General features: G+C 33.1%; 1 protein-coding gene across 1 annotated transcript in view; it reads left to right on the top strand.

The window, feature by feature from the left end:
• The window catches only part of XPO1 (exportin 1), a 44620-nt gene extending 30527 nt beyond the window's left edge, over nt 1-14093 (top strand). The window contains exons 7-25 of the mRNA XM_037163723.2: nt 794-975; nt 1907-1955; nt 2032-2151; nt 3699-3827; nt 4429-4587; nt 5326-5523; nt 5968-6106; nt 6294-6475; nt 6554-6710; nt 6796-6959; nt 7231-7365; nt 7728-7911; nt 8204-8310; nt 10155-10349; nt 10996-11164; nt 11710-11844; nt 11927-12086; nt 12167-12263; nt 13029-14093. Coding sequence (XP_037019618.1) covers nt 794-975; nt 1907-1955; nt 2032-2151; nt 3699-3827; nt 4429-4587; nt 5326-5523; nt 5968-6106; nt 6294-6475; nt 6554-6710; nt 6796-6959; nt 7231-7365; nt 7728-7911; nt 8204-8310; nt 10155-10349; nt 10996-11164; nt 11710-11844; nt 11927-12086; nt 12167-12263; nt 13029-13175 — 2808 coding nt within the window. The 3' untranslated portion in view covers nt 13176-14093. The remainder of the gene's footprint in view (nt 1-793; nt 976-1906; nt 1956-2031; nt 2152-3698; nt 3828-4428; nt 4588-5325; nt 5524-5967; nt 6107-6293; nt 6476-6553; nt 6711-6795; nt 6960-7230; nt 7366-7727; nt 7912-8203; nt 8311-10154; nt 10350-10995; nt 11165-11709; nt 11845-11926; nt 12087-12166; nt 12264-13028) is intronic.
• The last annotated feature ends 4216 nt before the right edge of the window (nt 14094-18309 follow it).

Raw genomic sequence — 18309 nt, 5'->3', positions numbered from 1 at the left:
CTTGGCTTTTCAAACTGTTTAAATAATCTAATTTTAGGAATTTTAATATTTATTTACCTAGTTTTTATAAATGTCAAAGTATTTTCTGGAGATAGATTGTTGTAAAAGAAAATTTTTTCTATTTACTATGTTTTGGAATCTTGGTTTCTTAAAACATTTGGGTTTTCACAAAAATAAACTGAATTTCTAACTAAGGACTCATCATTGGTAGCCTCTCTCTGAATGGGGAGAGGGAAGAATACAAAGAAGATACCTACCTAGTTATTACTGTGAGCAATAACTTATCACATTTGTTATTACAGAATATCTGGTTGGAAAATCCCTAGTATACAGTATATGCAGTACATACTTAAAAAATTGAGAACAGTTCATTGGGCTTTTGGTCAAAGATGATTCCCTTCCCAGTTGTTAATGCCTCCTTTCAAATTTATATGTCCAAATGATACTATATTTTCAAGGGCTAGATGCCAGCCAAAAAGTTTTTTCCCCCGCCCATCACCTTTTTATTGCTTAGTTTCCAAGGATTATCTGCACATATTTATCTGACAAATACTAATATCAATACACACTAGAGCCAGATTAGATCAGTTGGAATAATTGAGAGGATCATGGGACAGTTTAGAACAGGACTTTATTTGTGTTATATTTTCCATCCATTGTATTTTGTTGAGGATGGTACATTTCTTGTTTTAATAAGGGATCAGAAAATGCAAAGTGGTTGAATATTTGCTCCTTTTGGTATAAAGTATTGTCATTGAAAAGTGAAATGAAATTAATATTTTTCTCATTTTAGATACTGAAACAAGAATGGCCAAAACACTGGCCAACTTTTATCAGTGATATTGTTGGGGCAAGTAGGACCAGTGAAAGTCTCTGTCAGAATAATATGGTGATTCTTAAACTCTTGAGTGAAGAAGTATTTGATTTTTCTAGTGGACAGATAACGCAAGTGAAAGCTAAGCATTTAAAAGACAGGCAAGTATTTTATTTTAGAAGTTTAAATAATTTCTCACTATTTAAATTAATTTGGAGGTAGATTGTAAATGGTAGAAGAACTGTGGTTGTAAATAATGTTTAAAAAACTCTTGTTTTTCATTACAAATACAAGTAGACCTACAGGGGACCTAATATTCTAAATCTGGAGGCTTTTAAAAGTACAAGTAGTGTTAAAGATGTTACACTTTCATTGTCACAGCAAAAAAAAACATACATCACATGGGAAAGGATTATTATAGATCGACAGTTTCCAGAAACCACTTTGGTATCTGTTTAATATGGTGACTACTTAGTTATAGCTTCCAAAGAAAATGACTTGTGTCCAAATGTCAACTGAATTCTTAAATAGTCCTGCATCTTGTCATTTTTATACTGTTAACACTAGGATCATGCCAGACTTTTTTTTTTCCTTCTTAGTAATTAAAATTTATTGAAGTCTCTTGGACACAGCAGTATATTACCTTTATACCTTTATGTAGTCAAACTAGCTTCAGAATTTACAGTTTTCCATATGGTTTGGTGTATAACCACAGTTAAGGATTTGGGGTATGCAGGGTAGAGAAAAAATAGGTTTACAGTTGTTCATGTGGAAATTAATATAATAATAAAAACATAAGAATGAACTTTTGCATGCTCAGCTGTAAACCTGTTTTTGCCAAACCCATGTGTGTAATTCTACTACTACTTAATCTCAGAGTTTTGTTTGTTACATTGATTTAAATACTAGATTGATTGATACTATTATAATTTTGTAGCTTTTGTTAAAGTTGTCGTTATATGTTAAAGTTGTTGTTATATGTGTTTAAATAGAAGTAACTCAAGTTTTTAATGACCAGATTGAAATTTTTAATGTTAGTATGTAAATAATTACATTATTTCTGTCTTCTAAACTGATCACTTTTTTTTTTAGCATGTGCAATGAGTTCTCACAAATTTTTCAGCTGTGTCAGTTTGTGATGGTAAGTGCTTTTAATTTCACTTTTTAAAGTAACAATTACAAGAAGATAATTACTTATAGGTATGTTTTTGTTGCAGGAAAATTCCCAAAATGCTCCACTTGTACATGCAACATTGGAAACCTTGCTCAGATTTCTTAACTGGATTCCACTTGGATATATTTTTGAGACCAAGTTAATCAGCACATTAATTTATAAGGTAGAGTGAATACATTTCACTTGTCGGTCACTGAATAATTGCACCTATTAGCATGTAATGTCTTTTGTATAGAAAAACTATTTCTGCATTTATAGCCATAACCAACCTTGTTTCTGAGGTAAGGAACCTGCTCAGGGGAATTTTCCATAGTTTCAGAGAGTAATTCTTTGAATTACCATTAAAATCTTATAATTGATTGTTTTACTTATATCATATAATTTTACAAATTCCATGTGAAAACTGTTAAGGATTTGGTTTGGTTTTAGGTGATTATGTAGGTCACAATGTGGCGAGTGAAGAAGTGTTTCCACAACATGGAAAGTTGCTTTTTCTTTTTCTTTCTTTTTTTTTTTTTTTAAATGAAGTCTTATCATTGTTTTTCCAGAGATGAACACTTACTGTTGCTTGTATTATACTTTCAAATGTTTTCTTGGCAGATGTATGTATAAATTATGGCTTTAAAAGCAATCAGTTATAATTCATATTTTGAGCTTTGTAGTTCACGGTTTGGGAGTGTAATAATTGTGGTAACATGAGTTTATAATATTGGAGACATTATTTTATTATTGCATAATTTATATGAAAGTGTCTTGCTATTGGGACGGTACTACAAGTAACATTCTTATATTTAAGACATTATGCACTTGCCCAATTACTTATTTTGTATGATTTGTGTATCGAGTCAATAGTTACGTCCATTTCTGACACTTTGATGTTTCCCAAATTAACATCCACAAATGGTAGGCTGTTTTTATATCTTCTCAATAATAGAATATTAAAGAGCTAGCTTTTCTACACCTTCATTAATCACAGGTGTGTTGCCCATCTCATAAAATCCTGAACAGTTACAAGTTTGGGGTTATTTTTAGATTATACAGAAAATATGATGTCCTCAAAAGTCACATAATAGGTCCTGGAAAGTTACTAAGCAACTTTGTGATTTTTAGATGTCCAAGGATACAGCAAAAGAAAGCATTTTGCTCCTAAAATATTGTCTGTTGGATAGATAATGAAATTTCCTCAAAACGCAATAAAATAGCCCTGGCTGGTGTAGCTCAGTGGATTGAACGTGGGCCTGTGAACTAAGGGATCGCGGTTTGATTCCCAGTCAGGGTATGTGCCTGGGTTGCAGGCCAGTTCCCAATAGGGGACGCACAAGAGGCAACCATACACTGATATTTTTCTTCCTCCCTTCCCCTCTAAAGATAAATAAAAAAACAACAACAAAAAGAAATAACAGCTCTGGCTGATGTGGCTCAGTGGATTGAGCATGGGAAGCAGAATCACTGGTCTGGTTCCCAGTCAGTGCACGTGCCTGGGTTGGTGGCCAGGTCCTCCGAAGGGGGTATATGAGAGACAACCACCAATTGCTATTTCCCTCTTTCTCCTTCCCTTCCCTGCTCTCTAAAATTTAAAAAAAGTAACAAAATAAAATATTTGTTTATCTGCCTTCTTTTCTGTTTCATGTAAAATTTTTTTTAATGTTAATTTTAAGTGAAGTGTTTCACACTAATTTCATGCTTTCTTTCTTTTTAAAATCACAATAGTTCCTGAATGTTCCAATGTTTCGAAATGTCTCTCTGAAGTGCCTCACTGAGATTGCTGGTGTGAGTGTAAGCCAATATGAGGAACAGTTTGTAACGCTATTTACACTGACAATGATGCAGCTAAAACAGGTAAAACAGCACTCTTAAACATGGACTAAATTTTAGTGCCTTAGGAAAAGTTGGGTTGGAGTTGAACCATTTTAGCACTCTTATAATGGACAACCTATAATGTGATTGCATATTTATTAGATAAGGTAAAGAGTAAACTAGACATTATAATGAACATTTTAAAAAGTCATTGAAAGATTGCAAATCTGGTTTAATACTGGCCCTACTTCTGATCTTAGGTTTTGAAAGGGAGGATTGTCTAGTCCTAGTTTGGTTAGTTATTATAAAGTTATCTAGAAGGTTAATTGTAATATTACATTACTGTATACATTACCTGAATGAGTTGATTTTTATGTTTTTAGTATCATTAAGGGAAAGTGAAATTTGATACAGGGGAAAATTCAGAGACTTATCCAAGAAATCTTACTACTTACAACATTAAAGGGAAAACAACCAAAGCTACAACACAAAGATACAAAAACAAGACAGACCAAGGAGTTCTTGTGAAGAATAAGCTATTTAACTGTCTGTTTTAGTATTAGTAAAAGGGTAATGGAACCTTGGCATTTAGTGTCTTGTTGGTTTTAAAATGTGGACTAACAGTCTTTATTTAAACTTGCAGATGCTTCCTTTAAATACCAATATTCGACTTGCATATTCAAATGGAAAAGATGATGAACAGAACTTTATTCAAAATCTCAGTTTGTTTCTCTGCACATTTCTTAAGGAACATGGTCAACTTATAGAAAAAAGACTAAATCTCAGGGAAACACTCATGGAGGTAAGCTTTGTGGAGCCTTTGGCTTCTGATACTATTATTTACATAATTTTTTTTAATTACTAAAGAGCATGTAGACATGTCATGTCTCAGATTTGTCTAATGACCTTACTTAAAAAATGAGGTGTAATCCACATAACAAAACCGTCCAGTTTAAAGTTTATAATTTAGTGGCATTTAGTACTTCACAGTGTTTTCAACCATCTGTCCATTACAAAATATTTTTATCACCCACAAAAAAATTATTTGTACCCATTCAGAGTTATCTCATTCTTATCTGCCCCCATCCCCTAACAGCCAGTAATTTGCTCTGTCTCTGGAATTAAGCTATTCTAAAACTTTCATGTAAATGGAATCATAATAAATGGTGTTTTTCACTTAACATGTTTTCAAGGTTTGTGCATGTATTAGTACTTCACCCTTTTTATGGATAAATAATATTTCCTCATGGCTACATCACATTTTATGTACATACTCATCATTCGATGGACATTTTGGACATGCTACCCTTTTGCTCTCAGTACCAACCGCCTACCTCATAAGGTTTTTGACGTGTTTTAGGGCATGTCATTAGAAAGCAGAATTTGCTCCTAGACCAATAATACAGTCTGTTGCACAAATAGTGAAACTTCAGGGCTGTGAAAAATAAAACATGAAATTTTATTTCTAAATAACATAATGAGTGGAAAGTCGTTTCGTTAATGATGCTAAGGATTATTTTAATAGTTTTGGTCTTTGTAGGCCCTTCATTATATGTTGTTGGTATCAGAAGTGGAGGAAACGGAAATCTTTAAGATTTGTCTTGAGTACTGGAATCATTTGGCAGCTGAACTCTATAGAGAGAGTCCATTCTCTACATCTGCCTCTCCATTACTGTCTGGGAGTCAGCACTTTGATGTTCCTCCCCGGAGACAGCTGTATTTGCCCGTGTTATCCAAGGTAACAGGAAAGTGGGTGGTTGAGTGCTCTTCCTGTTGCTTACTGTGATTTTGGCTAATGTATTCAAATAGATGAGCTACAAAAAGAATCCAACTTCTCCATGCATGATGAAAACCAGAACATGAAAGGGATTAGTATAAGAGCTAAGGTTCTAAAAAATTGTGGTCCCTTTACAAGTGGCATCAATAATCTGTGAGTTTGTTGGAAGTGCAGATTTAGGCCATCCCCATCTACTGAATCTGTCTCCGAATGAGGCTATAGAAACCTAATAGTTGATTTTTATTTATGATCAATTTTGAGAACCACTGTTGTAGAATTCAATTTTAAATACATTCATTTATATTGTGAGGGTAATTTAGTATCTTAAGGTACATACATCTTTTTTATCACTACATTTGATGTGGCTGATTTCAAAGATTTAACAAGGTTTTTCTTGTTGAATAGGTTCGTTTATTGATGGTTAGTCGTATGGCTAAGCCAGAGGAAGTATTAGTTGTAGAAAATGATCAAGGAGAAGTTGTAAGAGAATTCATGAAGGATACAGATTCCATAAATTTGTATAAGAATATGAGAGAAACATTAGGTAAGTCAATATTTAATTTTTATCAATGCAGTTCTGTTCTGGGTTGGAAATAATTAGGAAAAGTGGTACACCTAGTTTCTGAATCTTTTAATAGCTATTTTATTAATGTGCTGATCTTCCCTTGGTAAAAATCTTTCTGTTCATTAAGTTTTACATTTGAAACATTTGGAATTTTTTTCCTTTGTAGTTTATCTTACTCATCTGGATTATGTAGATACAGAAAGAATAATGACTGAGAAACTTCACAATCAAGTGAATGGTACAGAGTGGTCATGGAAAAATTTAAATACATTGTGTTGGGCAATAGGCTCTATTAGTGGAGCAATGCATGAAGAGGATGAAAAACGATTTCTTGTTACAGTTATAAAGGTATGCATGTTGTATGTGTGGGCTGAAATCATTAGATAACTTACATTATAAATTACTGAAAGTTGTCTTATTTTACAGGATCTATTAGGATTATGTGAACAGAAAAGAGGCAAAGATAATAAAGCTATCATTGCATCAAATATCATGTACATAGTAGGTCAATATCCAAGATTTTTAAGAGCTCACTGGAAATTTCTGAAGACAGTAGTTAACAAGCTGTTTGAATTCATGCATGGTAAATTCTCCATATAGTTTATTTAGTTAATTTTGGTTGAACAAAAGATATCTCTTAACTTTAATAAATGTTTTTGTTTCATTAGAGACCCATGATGGAGTCCAAGACATGGCTTGTGATACTTTCATTAAAATAGCTCAGAAATGTCGCAGGCATTTTGTTCAAGTTCAGGTTGGAGAAGTAATGCCGTTTATTGATGAGATTTTGAACAACATTAACACTATAATTTGTGATCTTCAGCCTCAACAGGTATGGGAGATCTTAGCATATATTCTTAAAAAGTAACTATTGTTTTAGTCAGAATTTACTAACAGGACTGGAAAGAATGCCACTATTGGATTCAGTTCATGACTAGTCTTCATAGTGAAGCAGAAATTCAACCAGAAGTTGGTTAGGCTATATATTCTTATCTTACATAAATTACTTCTGGCACTTTAATTAAATTAGTTTTAGTACATGCCTGAATTGCATGGTTTTCCTTATAACAGTGTAAAAATAACATGTCTGCCTTTTAACATAGGTCCATACATTTTATGAAGCTGTGGGGTACATGATTGGTGCACAAACAGACCAAACAGTACAAGAACATTTGATAGAAAAATACATGCTGCTTCCTAATCAAGTTTGGGATAGCATAATCCAGCAGGCAACCAAAGTAAGTTATATTACTTTTTGTAAAAGTTCTAATGGAATTCAAGATTATTATTTATAAAAGCATTGAATTTCATATTATTGACATGTGTAGTTGACTGATAAACGATCTGTGCTTTTCCACATTCTTTTAAAATAATACAGCAGTATATTTTTATTTTGTTTTGCTGGTAAATTGGGAATATTTTACATTGATCTTAATTGTAGGTATTGGTAATAAACTTCTGTGTTTGTTACACCATTTAGGATTAACAAGTGTGATTATGATTTTGAAATAAGGTGGGAAGTGGTTTTTTGTTGTTGTTTGGTTTTTAGTAATTACAAGGATAATTCCCATGTGATAAATAGATACTTTTTGCTTCACAGAATGTGGATATACTTAAAGATCCTGAAACAGTCAAGCAGCTTGGTAGCATATTGAAAACAAATGTGAGAGCCTGCAAAGCTGTGGGACACCCCTTTGTAATTCAGCTTGGAAGAATTTACTTAGATATGCTTAATGTATACAAGTGCCTCAGTGAAAATATTTCTGCAGCTATCCAAGCCAATGGTAAGTGATTTTGAATTTTTATGGAATGCTATATAGCATCAGTTATACTAAGGCAGCATTCGCTGCCTTAGTGTAAGAATTTTATACTTCTAACAGATTTTAAATAAACCTCCCTCCAGGTAATCCTAGGTAATTTTTTTAACCAATTGCATGCCCCTTGCTTTATAAAATTAGTATTTCTTCAGTAAATTTATCTTTAGTTTTTTAATAGTAAATAATATTGGAAGCACATGTAATTACCAGTATAGAATTTTAGTTGTCAAGTTGGTTTCCACTTGATTGTATTTTTTAGGTGAGATGGTTACAAAGCAACCGTTGATTAGAAGTATGCGAACAGTAAAAAGGGAAACTTTAAAGTTAATATCTGGTTGGGTGAGCCGGTCTAATGATCCACAGATGGTAAGTGAGATGATGTGATGTGCTTTTTGTTTAAGTTGATGCTGCATTCTCTGGAATATGCTTTATCTCTGTATGCATTTGGCTGATTTAAAGTAACTTCAGCCCTGGCTGGTGTGGCTCAGTGGATTGAGCACCAACCTGTGAAGCAAAGGGGTCACTGGCACATTCCTTGGTTGTAGGCCAGGACCCCAGTAGGGGGTATGCGAAACACATTGATGTTTCCCTCCCTCTCTCCCTCACTTTCCCTCTAAAAATAAATAAAATATTTTTTTAAAAAATAAAGGTAATTTTAATGTCTACTTTTGGAATTATTTTATAGGATTCTGAGTCCTTGAGTACTTAAAAATAGTAGCCATTATAAGCAATCTTCCAAAGAAATTGCTGTTATTTAGAGAAGGTGGTGATATGTAACAAGATTGCTGAGATTGGGTCATTTCAATTTTTTATGAATAGATAATTGAATTGAGATGAAATAACTCGTATTCATGATTTTCAAAGCAATTTACAAAGCTGCCATTAGTTTGCTTCTTCAGTGAAAGTGCTTTCTGAGCTTAGGGTTTGAAATTCAAAGTCTTTTACTCTTTTACTGCTCTTAGTGTTAAATCATTTCCAGAAAGAAACGTGGTTTTCAGAAAGTAAATTAGTTCCATGTGCCTCAACTTGGAAAAATGTAAATTATTTTTAATTATTGTTAAACATTTTCTTGGTCCTTGAAACAGTACAAAAAGTCCTATCCTGCTAGCTGCTGGGTGGAAATAGTGGTTGGCAAGTGGTTCCAAATTAATCTACTTGCATAATTTGGAAATTTTCATGTTGTTTGAATTGATAAGGAAATAATTCTCAGGAAACTTATGCAGAAAAACAATTGTAGAATTCTCAAGGTATCAGATTGAAATATTGAAAAGTTTTGAACATGTGCATTATAAGACCAGAACTAATTAAAATTGGGAAGTTAATCATAATTTACAGTAGCTTGGGCAAATTTCAGCTGTATCGGTGATAATTACAAAGATGGCATCATTATATTTTACATGAAGAGTTACGTAAATGTTTGGGGCAGTGAATTCAAAGCTATTCAAAAACACTTCAGATCCAGTTTGTAGGGAAATAATTATTTCAGTCAGTATCAAGAGAAGAAATGAGAGGTACAAAATAAGTAATTCGAAATACAGTTTTGTTCTTACCCATCACAACTCACTAAACCTGTTTTGCGTAGTAGGGTGCTTACTAACTAGCAATCTTCACTTAACAAAGCATTGGTTGTATTTATTGCATACATCTTACTAGAGAACCTATTAAAAGCATGGGAATTACACCTTAGTATGACTAAGTTTATTGAGAATTATGGAAACCCCACACAGTTTTTCTGCTGTTTTTATGAGAAGTGATAGCCGTTTTATTAAAATAACATCCATAGAGTGTCTACTTTTGGTTAGATATAGATATAAGTACCTTGGTTTTTATAGACATTATCTGTTGAAGAAATCGATACCATCTTGGTTAGGAAGACTTATTCTGTTAGGTTAATCCTTCTACATATGTAGTATCCCTGGAATCCTCATTGTGCCAGCATAGCTCTGAGTCATTCACTTGGTTTTTAGACCTTAGTTTTCTTGGTTATTATCAATTTGAGCTGTAATACATTCTTGTCCCTTCCCAGCCTATTGTGATGTCTTGGTTGGTTTTAGTCAAATGTTTTTGGTGTACCAAAAGGGCTAGTCTCAAAGCACAGGATTTCCAGTTTATAGTAGACCAACCTTAGAGACAACAGGACTTCGCCTTTTACAATAGTGACCAAATGCATAGATTAAAACCTAAAAGGTCTTACTTTTTTTTTTTAACAGGTAGCTGAAAATTTTGTTCCTCCTCTGTTGGATGCAGTTCTCATTGATTATCAGAGAAATGTCCCAGCTGCTAGAGAACCAGAAGTGCTTAGTACTATGGCTATTATTGTCAACAAGTTGGGAGGACATATAACAGCTGAAATACCTCAAATATTTGATGCTGTTTTTGAATGCACATTGAATATGATAAATAAGGTAATATGATTTACATTTTAGTTTAAAAATGGGAAATTCTGCAGGATAAGTTCTGGAGTTTAATGTTTAAACTTCTAAATTAGGGAAATGCTTGTTTTAAAAACGCAAACAAATGTAACATTCAAATGGGAACTTGGATTTATTCAAATCTTGGTGTATTTTAGACATTAAGAATTTATATATATTTGTTTAAATAAAAAGGCGGTCCTACATTTGCAGTTACAAAAGATGTATTTTATAAGCCATGAGAAAATACATTAGCCAAGAAAAGAAATGTTAGTGTACAAATTTACACAGTAGCTAGCAACTTTTCTAATTTGTATTATGGGCTCAAAGTCACTGAAATTAAGTGATAACAGTCTCATAGTTACTAGAAAAAGTGTTCTTCATGTGCATTTCAATGGTTCTTTGATAAGATAATGTGACCTTGTGTTTCCTCATTTTCATAATTCATTTGTTTGATAAATGATAACTTTCTTTCCAGTGAGAGGTGAATTCTATTGTCTTTGGATTCGCCTTTCAGGGTCCGTACATCTTTATGGGGTCCACTAACATGTATATTGAATTTAGGGTTTGCTTTTCCAATCCCATTTAACATGTAATTAAGGTATTTAAACTTGATTTTCTTTCCACCATTTACCTTTAGGACTTTGAAGAATATCCTGAACATAGAACAAACTTTTTCTTACTACTTCAGGCTGTCAATTCTCATTGTTTCCCAGCATTTCTGGCTATTCCACCTGCACAGTTTAAACTTGTTTTGGATTCCATTATTTGGGCATTTAAACATACTATGAGAAATGTTGCTGATACAGGTAAATGCATAGAGATAAAGTCCTTTTTTAAAATTTGCCTACCAATGTACAGAATAGAGACACTTAGAAATAGATGTATCATTGTAGACAGGTAGGTATCACTTCATTTGTCACAGATTTGTCAAGAGTTTTTCAGTTGCATATGCAGGTCTGAGTAAATCCTAAAAGCAGTTTGTCTGTTTCAGACAAAGTCCATAGGCAGGATTAGTTATGGGGAGATGGGCATAAAATTTAAGGTAGGACGAAGACCATCCCTTACCCATATAGGAACTTCTGCTTAGGTTGTACTGTTTTTGGTGTAGATGTGGAGTAAAGCAACCAATTCTTCAGACATACTGGAATGATAGTAGTGGTTATTATAGTCTATAAGTAAACAGACATTGACTTTAGTTGAACTCCATTACTGATTAAAGGTAATTTAAGCAAATAATCACTAGCTTAAAAAAAGGGAGAATGAGTTTTGAATCAGAATAGTTTGTTGGTGAAATACTATTATGAATAATGTTTTATCAGTCTGTAATTTGTTAATGTTTTGTACATTTTAGGCTTACAGATCCTTTTTACACTCTTACAAAATGTTGCACAAGAGGAAGCTGCAGCTCAGAGTTTTTATCAGACTTATTTTTGTGATATTCTTCAACATATCTTTTCTGTTGTGACAGACACCTCACATACTGCTGGTAAGAATTTGAAGATATAAAAATACTAAGTGTTTCAGTTGTTATTAAATCTTAGAGTTAATAATGTTCTTTTTATCAACAGGTTTGACAATGCATGCGTCAATACTTGCATATATGTTTAATTTGGTTGAAGAAGGAAAAATAAGTACACCATTAAATCCTGGGAATCCAGTTAACAACCAAATGTTTATTCAGGAATATGTGGCTAATCTCCTTAAGTCTGCATTCCCTCATCTACAAGAGTAAATATATATAATTGTAATAAGCAAAATTTTCATTTTTAAAAAGGTGATTATTTTAATTATTGTGTTTTGATTTGCAGTGCTCAAGTAAAGCTCTTTGTGACGGGGCTTTTCAGCTTAAATCAGGATATTCCTGCTTTCAAGGAACATCTTAGGGATTTCCTAGTACAAATAAAGGTATGCATTTTATTTACATTTGCAGAAATACTGAGATTTAATTATTTAAGTGCATTGTAGAATTAATCACTCTATTTGTAGTGTAAAATGAATGGTCTTTTAAAATAGTGTACATTCTTAGTACCGTGAGATTGATTACAGAGTGAAAAACTAAGTCAAGGCCAGGAAGAGTACAGGTTTGAAATACTGTTTTTTGGAAACTTGCTATTAATCATATTGGGCCTGACTGGTGTGGTTGATTTTGTTGGGCATCACCCAGCAAGGCAAAAGAAAGTTCACCAGTTGGATTCCTGGTTGGTTGTAGCACATTGCCTGAGTTGTGGGTTTGGCCCCCGATTGGGTGTGCAATAAGCAATCAGTAGTTGTTCTCTTTCCTCTTCCTCCCTCCTGTCTTCTAAAATTAATAAGTAAATATGAAAGAAATCTAGCTTAGTGTAAAAAACTATCCATAAAGTAGAAGGAGAATGAAAATTACTTAATACAGCCATGAGGACAATTATAGCTAAACTTGACCAGAAAAAAACCAGCTTTCTTGTTACCTTTGCTTATGAAAATTTTTTCTATGATACTAGGATTCTCTTGTATAACCTTTTCTCCCTCCACTAACACCTTTGGTTTTTAATTCTGCCACATCATAATGTAATTTGAACCTAACCAATTGATGGAAAAAGTATATCCCTTGTGTAAATAGGGATGTGCTTTATTATTATTTTAATTATTATTTATTTATTTTTCATAATATACAAATGTTAACCTTTATCGCAGGAGTTTGCAGGTGAAGATACATCTGATCTGTTTTTGGAAGAAAGAGAAACAGCCCTTCGACAGGCTCAAGAAGAGAAACATAAACTTCAAATGTCTGTCCCTGGCATCCTTAATCCACATGAAATTCCAGAAGAAATGTGTGATTAAAATCAGAAGTCATTCTGTTTGTTTGTTTGTTTTTTCTTCCTCTGCAACTCTTGTTAGCAGAAGAAAACAGCATCTGGATATTTGTCGACCAAAATGATGCCAATTTGTAAATTAAAATGTCACCTAGTGGCCCTTTTTCTTAAGTGTTTTTGTATAAGAAATTTTCTGTGAAATACCTTCCATTGTTAAAGCTTTTGTTGGTCATCTTTATTTAGTTTGCATGAAGTTGAAAATTACGGCATTTTTAAAAAATTCTACTTCATGCCCGTTTTGTGGTTGGGATGGGGGGAGGAGGCAAATTGGATTTGAACATATACTTGTAAATTCTAATGCAAAATTATACATTTTTTTTCTGTAAACAATACCAATTTTTAATTAGGGAGCATTTTCTTTCTGGCCTGTATTTCAGTCTAGAAGAAAAATAATGAGTAAAACAAATTGCATTCTTTAAAGGATTATAGTGCTGCATTATCTGAAGTTAGCACCTCTCGGACTGAATTGTTTGTCTAGACTACATGTATTACAAGTCTGTATGGCAAGTTTGCAGCAAGATCATGTGCATATCATCCCATTGTAAAGCAACTTCAAAAATATGTGAACACAGTTAGTTATTTTTACACAGTTCTTTTTGGTTTTGTGTGTGTGTGCTGTCGCTTGTCGACAACAGCTTTTTGTTTTCCTCAATGAGGAGTGTTGCTCATTTGTGAGCCTTCATTAACTCAAAGTGAAATGGTTAAAAATATTTATCCTGTTAGAATAGGCTGCATCTTTTTAACAACTCATTAAAAAAAAAACAAAACTGGCTTTTGAGATGACTTATACTAATTTACATTGTTTACCAAGCTGTAGTGCTTTAAGAACACTACTTAAAAAAGCAAAATAAACTTGGTTTACATTAATTTTATTGGCTCAAAATTATTCCTGTATTAATAAGAGTGATTATTTATGTTTAGGCATTACATTTTAAAGTGACACTTGGAACCTGTTGATATACAATATTTTTAAATCTGGGAGTCAGGTAAAATGAATGTGACGTCTTCTATTCCCAAGAATCAATCTCTTATTGGATACATTTTTACTTGATTTGTGATTAAAGAGTGTCTTGAGAAACTACATTAAAGCCTAAGCATTTAAAGGGTTGTATTCCTAATTTAGGTCTGTGGCAAAACTGCCATCATTTTGGTACACTATAATCCTGCATAAAGCAGTTCATTTCTAGAACTCAAATGGTTAAGAATTTGTTCGAAGGGGAATATTGGAAGACTTTGTTTTAAATTTTAGTTCTGGTTAACATCAATTCAGTCTTAATTATTGGTGTAAAGCCTAAAAATGTTTTAATATGTTTTCTTGAATCAGGTAAAGAGGTTAGGCAGTGATTGTTTGCTCTGTTTCAATTAGGTATATAAAGTATATACCGTTTTCAAACTCACTATTTTCAGTGATACTCATGTAGTAATTTTGTTACCTTCCCATAGCCTCACTGGCCTCTTGATATGGTCAGGATGTTGCAAGAAACCAAGGTTTGGCTTGGGAAGCAGGGTGGTCCACTTTGAATTAGAAACGACTGCCAACTGTGGATTCAACTGTCAAAAGTAAATTTATACCTTTGAATTAATGAGGATAATTATAAATAAAAAGGAATAATTTCTTCAAAGTTTAAAATGTATAAACTTGACACATTCAAGGAAAATTCATAGACCGAATTAGGAAATCAGATTTTAAATCTTTCATTTAAAGTGGATCTCATGAGGTATATTCTGTTCCATCAGGGAAGTGCACATACACCCCAAATTTTGTATATACTTGTAGGTTCCTGACTTCATGATAGTCTTTATGCAAACAATAGCTAATTGTAATAGTACACTGGGTTTCTTTTTAGTGATTTATCTTGCATACTGTCACATATCAGTATACACAGAGCTTTGTCATTTTCTTGGGGCTGCAATATATTCCATTGAATGAATATACCATAATGAATTTGACTAGTTTCATGTAGTGATTGTCAAGTCTGGATCCCTGTCAGGGTTTGAATTCCAGCTCCAGCATTAGTTGTGTCACCTTAAGCAAATCATTCAGCCTCTCCAAACCTGTTTTCTCATCTGTAAAATGGGAATATTTATCGATAGGATACATCATAACAAAAACACCATGGATATGTTTAAGTAGCATGACCATCTCGCTAGTATGTTGTATAGATGCTGACAGAGCCTACCAGATTTTCAAAATTCTCATTTTTGTAACCTACCCATAACTCCTTGTATATAAACTTATGCAGATCACTTAATTCTCCAAAACAGTTTATGGAAATACCTATCTCATAAAGCTGAGTATTAAACCTGTTAACGTAAAGCATTTAGGACATTATCTGGCCCAGAGGTAAGTGAATTTCTTGCTGTTAATCCTCATGTGAACGTATACAATAAATACATTTTTAGAAGCAAAATAGTTGGACCAGAGGGTTTGTGCTTTTTTAATTTTAATCAAGGTATAGGTTGAGATATGACCTTAGTTCCTGTGATATGATAAAATTGATACAAATTCTATAAACTGATTACTTCAAGCTAATTGTTACAACATACCTTGATAATTGGTATAGTGGGTCTCCTGCCTTAGTGACATCTTGAGAAATACCCAGCATTTCTGCTAGTTCAGTTTATACCACAGTAGGAAAAGAGTCCTTTAGGGTAATTTCTCTATCCCTTACATAGTTGTACTACTACTAAAAAATTTTTTTTCTGTTGTTTTTAACCGTAGTTTTGGGGAAGCACTGTCTGCCAGTTTGGGACAACGCTTTTGGCCCCTGAATAATTTTTTTGCTTTGGTTTTATTTTTACTGTTTAAGTATTAAGTGTGCAGTTTTTGGTGTAGATAAATCATAACAAACTTAAACATCCAGGGTAAAAAGTTTGAAAAGTTTTTACTTTTTTTAAAATAGCTGAATCTACTGGGAATCAAAACAGAAATAGATATATATTGTAGTTCTGCAAAACTGAGAAGCAATTTTAAAATCTTTTGTCACCTGAGAGATGTGTCTGATCAAACAGCTATCAGCATGAACATCTTGTTTAGAGAATCAAGACCCAAAGTTTTGCTAGACAGTTGAAACATGTTTTCCATGAACCAACTTGGTTGAGAACCAGAATTTTACCAGAACCAAGGTTTGGCTCTGGTTGTTATTTGCAGGTTGCGTGCATGGGGATTAAATGAATCATCCAAAGTTTAAACTTTTTAACAACATAAATAGCAATTAGGTTCTGTTTTAGCTCATGATTTTTTTTTATTGCAGTTATGAAACTTAAAAATGAATATCATGACCCTGACCAGTGTGGCTCAATTGGTTCAGTGTTGTTCCACAAGGCAAAAGGTGGCCAATTCAATACCCAGTCAGGGCACATGGTTGGGGATTCAGTCCCTGGTCAAGGTGCATACAAGAAGCAACCAACTGATACTACTCTTCCTCTCCCCTCTCTAAAAACCTTTTTTAAAAATATGAGTATTTAGCAACAAAAGGGTGGAAAACCTACTAATATATGCAACAAAATGGATGCTTCTCCAAAAAACACTTGGCTGGTTTGACAGTGGATTGAGTGTAGGGGTCACTGGTTTGATTCTCAGTGAGAGCACATGCCTGGGTTGCCGGCCAGGTCCCCGGTTAGGGGGTGCATAAGAAGCAGTCACATATGGATGTTTCCCTTCTCTCTAAAAATAAGTCCTAAAAAAAATAATAAAAGTGGGCTCAATAAAATTCTAGTTGTATTCTTCTACAGAGTGATCCAGTTTTACAAAATCTGGACTTTCAGCCAAAAAGTTTAGAAAATTTTCTGGATGTTTTAATTCACCATTAGTGCACTGTGCTCAACTATTTTTGAATGATGTAATAAAAATGTAAATTAAATAATGGTGGGTAAGTTTGATTTTATACCATAACATCAAAAAATCAGAATTTAATTAGAAAGCAGAAAATTGTATGAATTGGAAGGATATTTAAACATTGTAGTTGTTTGTGGTGCAAGAGCTGAAAAAACAGGCCTGGCTGGTGTGTGGCTCAGTGGATTGAGTGCCATCCTACAAACCAAAGGTTCGCTAGTTTGATTCCTAGTCAGGGCACGTGCCTGGGTTACGGGCCAGGTCCCCAGTGAGGCAACCACACAGTGATGTTTCTCCCTCTCCCACCGTTCCCCTGTGTCTAAATAAAATCTTTTTTTAAGAAAAGCTGAAAAAGTAGTTTAGGAATTAAATCAAGCCTTATATATTTAATAGAGACAAGAAAAATTGGCGTAAAGCTTTGGAAAATGAAATTTTCTTAAGATTTGGCTTTAATAAACAATATTCTGACAGATGTCAGTATTTTTGGTTTTACAAGAATACTGTTACACTTGTCATTAACCCAGTAACAATAAATCATGTATATAAAACTATAGAAACTATAAAAGATATGGAAGATGAAGTGAAATATGACACACAAAATGAAGATTAAGTTCTAAGAGAAAAGTTACCCAAGCAATTACATGCATGTGTTTGGTCATTACAGTGGAATAAAAAATACAATGAATTTTCAAGTTATTTCAACACTTGAAGTCTGTATTTTGACCAGATTATAACGGTGAACAAAAAATTAAGCTAAGTAATTAACTGATATTCCAAATCATGACTTTATGACTTAGTTTGTGGTAGAGCTACTTGTTAAACATACATCGCAGTATTATAAAGGTTACAAAATTTTGAAGGTAACTTTAATGTAGTTCAGCAGGAGCTGAGCTAAAAACACTGAAACTACATTTACTGTCTCAGTTTAATGGGGAAGTCTGGAAGAAATCACTGCATGGATACATTTAAGTGACAGTTGAAAAACTCAGGATAAAATGGAATATTCTTTATTAATTTTGAGTATCATTCTTGACTTCATAAAGATTGTATCTTTTTTCTTCACAAGCAATTTGTGAGAATGCCTATTTCTCTTTTTAAAGTTTTATTGGCTGGACTGTTTTCTTGGAGAATTTTTCAAGGGTAGAAGTGAATCTAATAAAGAGTACAAATTGCCTAACTTTTATTGAGTGCTTTATTCATTTGACTCAGCCGCAAATATAATTTTTTTCAAATAGTGAGTTTTCATGTTTTGTATGCTGCTTTGCTG

This window comes from Artibeus jamaicensis, unplaced genomic scaffold, assembly GCF_021234435.1.
Source record: "Artibeus jamaicensis isolate MK-2021 breed Jamaican fruit bat unplaced genomic scaffold, CSHL_Jam_final contig_465, whole genome shotgun sequence".
Lineage (NCBI taxonomy): Eukaryota > Metazoa > Chordata > Mammalia > Chiroptera > Phyllostomidae > Artibeus > Artibeus jamaicensis.
This window is presented reverse-complemented; position numbering and strand designations above follow the sequence as displayed.